The sequence below is a fragment of the Antrostomus carolinensis genome, unplaced genomic scaffold, assembly GCF_000700745.2.
Source record: "Antrostomus carolinensis isolate BGI_N321 unplaced genomic scaffold, ASM70074v2 scaffold11037, whole genome shotgun sequence".
NCBI classification, from domain to species: Eukaryota; Metazoa; Chordata; class Aves; order Caprimulgiformes; family Caprimulgidae; genus Antrostomus; species Antrostomus carolinensis.
The window spans coordinates 11,731-19,180 of record NW_010326801.1 but is presented as its reverse complement, the minus strand read 5'-3'; the positions used below and the strand labels follow the sequence as shown (position 1 = coordinate 19,180).

The window sequence follows — 7,450 nt, the reverse complement described above, 5'->3', positions numbered from 1 at the left end:
GGACCAGGCGTAGCTCGGACAGGACCTGCCCAGCGGTGGGTGCCTGGTCACCACAGAGGCGGGGTTTGAGCGTACAGTTAAATACTTCCCTTGAGTTCTGGTTTCCAAGGGCTGGGGCATGGCTGGACCCAGGCGGCGGGAGTTTATCTAGGGCAAGGAGGAGGGCTGGAGGCACAGGAATGTCGGTGGAGGAGGGAAAGCCACCACGAGAAGCACCATGTCTCTGTAAGTAGATTTTCCCCCCCTCCCCGTTGTTTTTTTCCTGCAGTTTAAGCAACGGTGGTGTGGGGATCATGCAGAAAGGAAGGATATCCAGCTAGCATTTTTTTTTTCCTATTTATTTTTTTTCTATTTATTTTTTTTCTTCTATTTATTTTTTTCCTTCTTCTGCTTATTTTAGACTCAGGTTTTTAAAGTTTTCCCAATCCAAACACTTGTGCCTGTGATTACGCAGAGGGTGTAGCAGGTTTTGGGAAGTAACCATGATAAGAATGTGGAACCAACAGCTCATTCCTGTACCTGGCTAGACACAATTTTCCCTATTTTAAGGTTGAGTTAAAGGCACTGGAAATGCTGCTGGAAGGTTGAGAGAAGCAACCACCTTTTTGTAGCTGTTTCAAAATGGAATTTGTACCCAGTGTGTGTTTCATACGCTGCATGTCAGGTAGGCTGGAGAAAACGTGTGAAGATACATGTGAATGAATGGATTTCAAAGCCAGAGGGGTGGTGGGTTCTCTCATGCCATCACTGTGGCAGGTAATTAAGCTACATGAACCACCTAATCTAATCCATCTACCTGCTGGAGATCCACCCAGGGTTAGTTTTTTGTGTTGGTTTTTTTCCCCCCCCTGGACTGTGTAACATTTCCATGGCACAGAGGAATTAGATCTGAAACATGCAGAAGGTGTAAAAATGAATTTATTTTTGTGCTTTAAGAGCTGGCATTGTGAGGAGATGAGATCTAGTCTTCTCCTAGTGCCATCCTATTCATCAGCAAACGCAATGGGAACAAATCCTTCCTTAGAAACTTGTTTGCCTTATAAATGATTTCAAAATATAATGGTGTACTAACCCCTCCCAAGCAATTAAAGACATTGAAATCTCAGAGTTTAGTCTTTCTAGCCAGTGAGTCACAAAAAACCACTGGAAGTTCAACTGAACTGATGGTAGGAGGGTTTTTTAGCTCACTTCCTTCAACTTTTTGTTTCAAATACGTTGCCAGGAGAGTGGGTGGACGCAGGAGAGCGTAATGTCAAGGTGTGATCATACACAGAGGCAACAGGGGGTTCCCAGGGGCACAGAAACAGCTCGAGGCTGTTTCCTCCAGATGTTCCTGCAGATCCAGATGTGCACAGAGAGCTGAGTGCAGTGTCAATGGCAGGACCAACAGCTCGGGCTGGTGGCTAGTAACCAGAGGCGGGCTCCCAAATAATTTGGAGGTAATGAAGCATGTCCAGAGAAGGGCAGCGGAGCTGGGGAAGGGTCTGGAGCACAAGTGTGCTGAGTTCCCTTGTGGCTGAGGGAACTGGAGGTGTTGAGCCTGGAGAAAAGGAGGCTGAGGGGAGACCTTGTGGCTCTGTCCAAGTCCCTTGGAGGAGGGTGGAGAGAGGTGGGGGTGGATCTGTTCAACCAAGGCCCAGGGGACAGGACAAGAGGAAATGGCCTCAAGTTGCACCAAGGGCAGTTGAGATGGGATGTGAGGAAGAATTTCTTTGCTGAAAGGGTTCTGAGGCATTGGAAGGGGTTGGCCAGGGCAGTGGTGGAGTCCCCATCCCTGGAGGGATTGAAGAGTCCTGTAGACACAGTGCTGAGGGACATGGGTTAGTCGGGGACTTGTCAGTGTTGTGTTCATGATGGGACTCTGTGATTCTCAGTCCAACAACCTGCCACTTTGATTATTTTGCAATTTCTTCCCTTCTCCCTGACTCGGGAGGTTTTTGAGGGTTTTGAACAAGCACTATCAGGTGGTCCTTTCTAAAATGTGTCTCCCAGAGGAGACAATGGTTGCTTTGCTAACAAACTAATATCAATTGACTAATATCAATCCAAAACTTGAATATTTACTCTAAAAGCCACCACTACCTTGGTCGGACCCTCTCTGCTCCAGCAGAACTGCTGTTGGGAGGTGAGTTTGTGCTTTGGGAACTGTGTACTTGAGTAAAACTTGCAAAATGGTAAATTATCCTCGGTGTAGACCTCGTAAACCCTGTAAGTGAGCAGTGAAATGATAAATGAACTGCTCTACAGGACATTTGAAGCCTGTGTTTTAGAAGAATTTGGAGCTTGCAGCTAATTGGGGATGCAGATGGGAGCCAGGAGATGGCTGAATGCCCACATGAGGCCAGCCAAGCTGGGGCTGATGTGTGCTCCAGCCAAGCCCCAGCCCTGCCTTGGTTGGACCCGGATGCTCTAGAGATGGATGCACCATGTCCCTCAGCAGGACATCACTGCACCCAGCGGGGTCTTCCCTTCCCAGCCTCCCATCAGCTGGAGCTTGGCTGAGTGCCTGGATTAATCCTATAAATCATTTAACGCCTTATTTTACCCATATCTGAATGGGGACATAAATCAGAGGAAGGGTCAAAGACACTTTAAAATATATCTACTGAGTCTAAGGAAGCTCAAAGGCACTCAGAGGAGATGCTTGTCCATCTCACTCCTGAATAAATCTAATTTCCTCAATAAATAAAGACTAGGTCTGTGGTGATTGCTTTCCATGTTCTTCTGCAGCAGATGATCTGTCCTATCTACAGCAGCATTTTAGTACTGACCATTGGGTCCAAGATATCACTTTTGGGGTAGGAGATGGGGATTTTGGTCCCAACAGCTTTGAGGGCTGTTCTTCACCAGGTAAGGTGAGGCCAGAGAGGAGACCTTCCCCACCTCATCTAGTTTATTATCTAGGCTGGAGTGAACTGTTTCTCTGCTCCCTGCCTCAGTTTCTCCAGCTACAAGACAAGAATAACACCATCTGCAGAGTGTTCCCGCAGTCTTGGTCTGGCGTGTGAAGACTTGGGGGTTTGTGTTCGCAGAGGATTTGTTTGATCTAGAAATAGCAAGGTTAGAAAATTCCATCTGCCTGCTCTCGAGAGCCCTCGACAGCGGAAGAATTTCACTGCATTTGGAGCCTCGGACCTTGTTGCTGCCTCCCAGGGCAGCGTGAAGGCGAGGGTTGAACAAACCAGCACTGTTTGGCACCCGTCCTAAGAAGGAATTTGAACAAAATTACATTCCAGAAAGGCTCGATGTGGAGAACAGAGCAAAGCACGTTTCCTTTCTTGCTCCTGCACAGAGCTGTGTCCGTGGCTGATGCTGGTGGCTGCTCCCAAACTGAGCCTGGCACGGGTGATGGGCTCAAAGGTCAGCTTGTGTCATGGAAACCTTAGGGGATAATTTTGTGTCTCCATGTAAAAGTGGTGCAAAGCCAGGTTAGGACCTGGTTCATGTCTCATGGATCATTTTCCCTCCTGGATATGAACCTCCAACCAGCCATGCTCACCCAGCATGGAGGGGTAGTTTTGGTGTTCATACTCTTTCAACGTATGGACAACAGCTTCTTTCTCTTCTTCTGCTTGATAGTGGAGGATGACAAAGGCAGCTACTGCTGAGCCATAACACACCGCTGCCACGTGCTACTCCACACTAACTCACTTGTGTCCATGTTTATGTGCTTGGCTCCTGTGTTTTACTCTTTTCAGTGGTGGCCAGTGATAGGACAAGGGGCAAACGGGCACAAGGTGGAACAAAGGAGGTTCAACTAAAACATAAGGAAAAACTTCTTCACTGTGAGGGTGTCAGAGCCCTGGGACAGGCTGCCCAGAGAGGGTGTGGAGTCTCCATCTCTGGAGATGTTCAAAACGCACCTGGACACTTTCCTGTGGAACCTGCTTGTAGGGAACCTGCTTTGACAGGGGGGTTGGACTAGATGATCTCCTGAGTTCCCTTCCAACTCCCACCATTCTGTGATTGTCTGTTACTAACACATCCACTCTTGGCTTCTGGGTGCAGTGGTTGGCATCAGTTCATGGGTGGGATTGGGCTCACAGACAACTAATTTACTACCTGCAGGTGTCTGCATGCAAACAAGGTTGGTAAAGTCCATGATGAGGCAAAAGATAATTCAAAAGAGAGATGTGGGGGAGCAGAAAGGATGAACCCATCCTCTGCTGCCTTGGGTGAGAGCCCCACTGTCCCCCACCGTGATGTTCTTTGGGTCTGGTTGCTTTCTGTGTTGCTCTTACTCCCAGGTATCTATCAGAGCTTCTGCCAGTCAAGCAGTAAAATTGCCACCTGCCTTTGATGATGCCTGGGGTCATCCAAGGAGCTCGGGCTGAGGCCCCATTGCAAGTTAAGCTAAACACAAAATGGTTATTACAAGCTCTTCCTCCCCAGCTGTCCAAGTCTTCTAATAAATGCATGGTTCTCTCTGAAAGCTTTTCAAGGTTTATTTTGAAAACAGTCTGCATTTGATTAAACATTTGTTTTGTTTTGCTTCGTTTTGTTTTGTTTTGTTTTTTTCAAAAGGAACATAAAAAGAACATCAGCCTGTAAACAGAAATATTCCCACTCTTTTGCTGATTCTTTGCATTTTTCTGGGTTTTGCTAATGAAAGATATTTCAGCAGCGCAAGTCTCCATGATGTGAGCAGCATCCTCTGCTCCCGCTTTCAGCTCAGCCACTCCAGCCCATGGCGTGCAAGCGAGAGATTAGCACAAGTTAAGCACCTTTTTGTGCCTTAAGTGGCTTCCGTGGTGCTTTGCGTTCACTTTTAGAGTCATTCAAAACCTTCTTACATCTGAGCAACGTCTTGAAACAGGCAACAAAGTGAGTAATGGTGAATCTAGTAGGTGCTGTGGCTTTTTGTGTTATTAACTAATAAGTGACAAGTGACAGGACAAGAGGAAATGGCCTCAGGTTGCACCAAGGGCAGTTGAGATGGGATGTGAGGAAGAATTTCTTTGCTGCAAGGGTTCTGAGGCATTGGAAGGGGTTGGCCAGGGCAGTGGTGGAGTCCCCATCCCTGGAGGGATTGAAGAGTCGTGTAGACACAGTGCTGAGGGACATGGGTTAGTCGGGGACTTGTCAGTGTTGGGTTCATGGTTGGACTTGAAGATCTTAAAGGTCTTTTCCAATCTCAGCAATTCTGGGATTCCATCATCTGTGTTTATCTAGTACCACCATGTATACCTGCCTCCAATTATGGTGGTGCAGCACGTCCCCACACTGGCTGTGACTCGTTCCCTGATGCTCACATGGTCAGCCCCATGTCATGGTCCCTCACAGGTCCTGGGGAGATGGGCTGCAGCAGTGAAGGTTGCCTCCTTGAGATAAAATCATAGAGTCATAGAATGGTTTGGGTTGGAAGGGACCTTAAAGATCATCCAGTTCCAACCCCCCTGCCATCAGCAGGGACACCTTCCACTAGACCAGGTTGCTCAAAGCCTCATCCAACCTGGCTTTGAAAACTTCCAGGGAGGGGGCATCCACAACTTCCTTGGGCAACCTCCAGGGAGGGAATGACTTCATCTGTCACAGATGCACCAATGTCACAGTCGTGTCACTGACCACAGCCACAGATGTTGACTTACAGCTATGGCTTCTTCTTCCTCCTCTTCCTGCAGGTTTTAACTGAATAGCCCTTATGACCAACATGAGCTGGAGCTTTCTAACCCGCCTGCTAGAAGAGATTCACAATCACTCCACCTTTGTGGGGAAGGTCTGGCTCACCGTCCTCATCGTCTTCCGCATCGTCTTGACAGCAGTTGGTGGGGAGTCCATCTACTCCGATGAGCAGAGCAAGTTCACTTGTAACACCAAGCAGCCCGGCTGTGACAACGTCTGTTACGATGCGTTTGCGCCGCTGTCACACGTCAGGTTCTGGGTTTTCCAGATCATCATGATATCTACCCCTTCGGTCATGTACCTGGGCTATGCCATCCACAGGATTGCCCGGTCAGCGGAGGAGGAGAAGAAATTCAAGGGGTTCAAGAAGAAGAAGAAGCAGTTTGCATTGAACTGGCAGGCAGTGCGCAACGTGGAGGACCCGATGGAGGCTGACGAAGAGGATCCCATGATCTCTGATGACACAGCAGAAAACGAGAAAGCCAAAGCCAAGCCCAAAAGCAAAGAGCAACAAAAGCACGATGGGAGGAGGCGCATCCAGCAAGAAGGATTGATGAAAATCTACGTCTTCCAGCTACTTACCAGAGCTTCGTTTGAAGTTTGCTTTTTGATAGGGCAGTATTTGCTCTATGGGTTTGAGGTAGAAGCCTATTACGTCTGCAATAGAGTCCCTTGTCCTCACACTGTGGACTGTTTTGTGTCCCGGCCAACTGAGAAAACCATCTTTCTCCTGGTGATGTACGTCGTGAGCTGCCTGTGCTTGTTGCTGAACATGTGTGAGATGTTTCACTTGGGGTTTGGGACCATCCGAGATGCCATTCGCAACCGGAAAATCAACAGCTTTAGGCAGCCTCCCTACAACTATGCCTACCCAAAGAACATCTCCTGCCCTCCTGAGTACAACTTGGTAGTGAAATCAGAGAAGTCCACCAAGATCCCCAACAGTCTGATGGCTCATGAGCAGAACCTGGCTAACGTCGCCCAGGAGCAGCAATGCACCAGCCCAGATGAGAACCTTCCAGCAGACTTGTCCACCCTTCACAAACACTTGCGAGTGGCCCAGGAGCAGTTAGACATAGCGTTTCAGAGCTACAGCAACACCCAGGCCAACACACAACCTTCTCGAACCAGCAGTCCCGCCTCGGGTGGCACGGTGGTAGAACAGAACAGGGCCAACACCGCCCAGGAGAAACAAGGTGCTAAACCCAAGGCCTCCTTGGAGAAAGGGAGCTCAAGCAGTAAAGATGGAAAGACATCTGTATGGATATAGCTTCATCTGAAAGGAGAGAGGGCAGCGTAAGTGGGGTTTGTATTTTGGTTTGTTTCTGGTTTTTGGTATTGTCTTGAGTTCATTTCACAGGGCACAGGCACAATTATTCTATGAAAGTCAGGAGAGAAAAGGAGTTTCAGACCAATTCAGTGTTGTCTTCCAGTGCGTTACCAAAAGACATTTCTTCCATCTTTCCAACATGTTCTCCAGTTGGGAACCTTCAGTGAGTAACAGCAAAACACCCTGCATCCTCTTCAGTCACCACCGGAGCCCTCAACAGAGACTGGACAACGTGCTGTGATGGGAAGCGGAGCTGCTGGTGGCTCAGGAGAGAAGTCAGGCTGACAGCAAGCAGTTCCTCTCTTGCATGGCAAAGCTAGAGTGCTGTAGGTCAGACAGTGTTTAATTACTAAATATCCTTAATCAAAATTAATTTCTGATCCCTTGATAGGAAAACCACTGACATATTGCATGAACCTTCATGAGAAGTTGTGGCTGCTCCTCCCTGGAAGTGTTGAAGGCCAGGTTGGATGAGGCTTTGAGCAACCTGGTCTAGTG

General features: G+C 48.3%; 1 protein-coding gene across 1 annotated transcript; it reads left to right on the top strand.

Annotated features, from left to right (window-relative positions):
• The first annotated feature begins 5,627 nt into the window (after window positions 1-5,627).
• Window positions 5,628-7,142, top strand: LOC104527885 (gap junction gamma-1 protein). The gene has a single exon (XM_010171716.1). The coding sequence runs from the start codon at window positions 5,642-5,644 to the stop codon at window positions 6,890-6,892; it is 1,251 nt and encodes a 416-aa protein (XP_010170018.1). The 5' UTR covers window positions 5,628-5,641; the 3' UTR covers window positions 6,893-7,142.
• The last annotated feature ends 308 nt before the right edge of the window (window positions 7,143-7,450 follow it).

What these genes read in the sequence shown, in the direction of transcription:
- LOC104527885 (XM_010171716.1), top strand. Translation starts at nt 5,642, where the DNA reads ATGACCAACATGAGCTGGAGCTTTCTAACCCGCCTGCTAGAAGAGATT.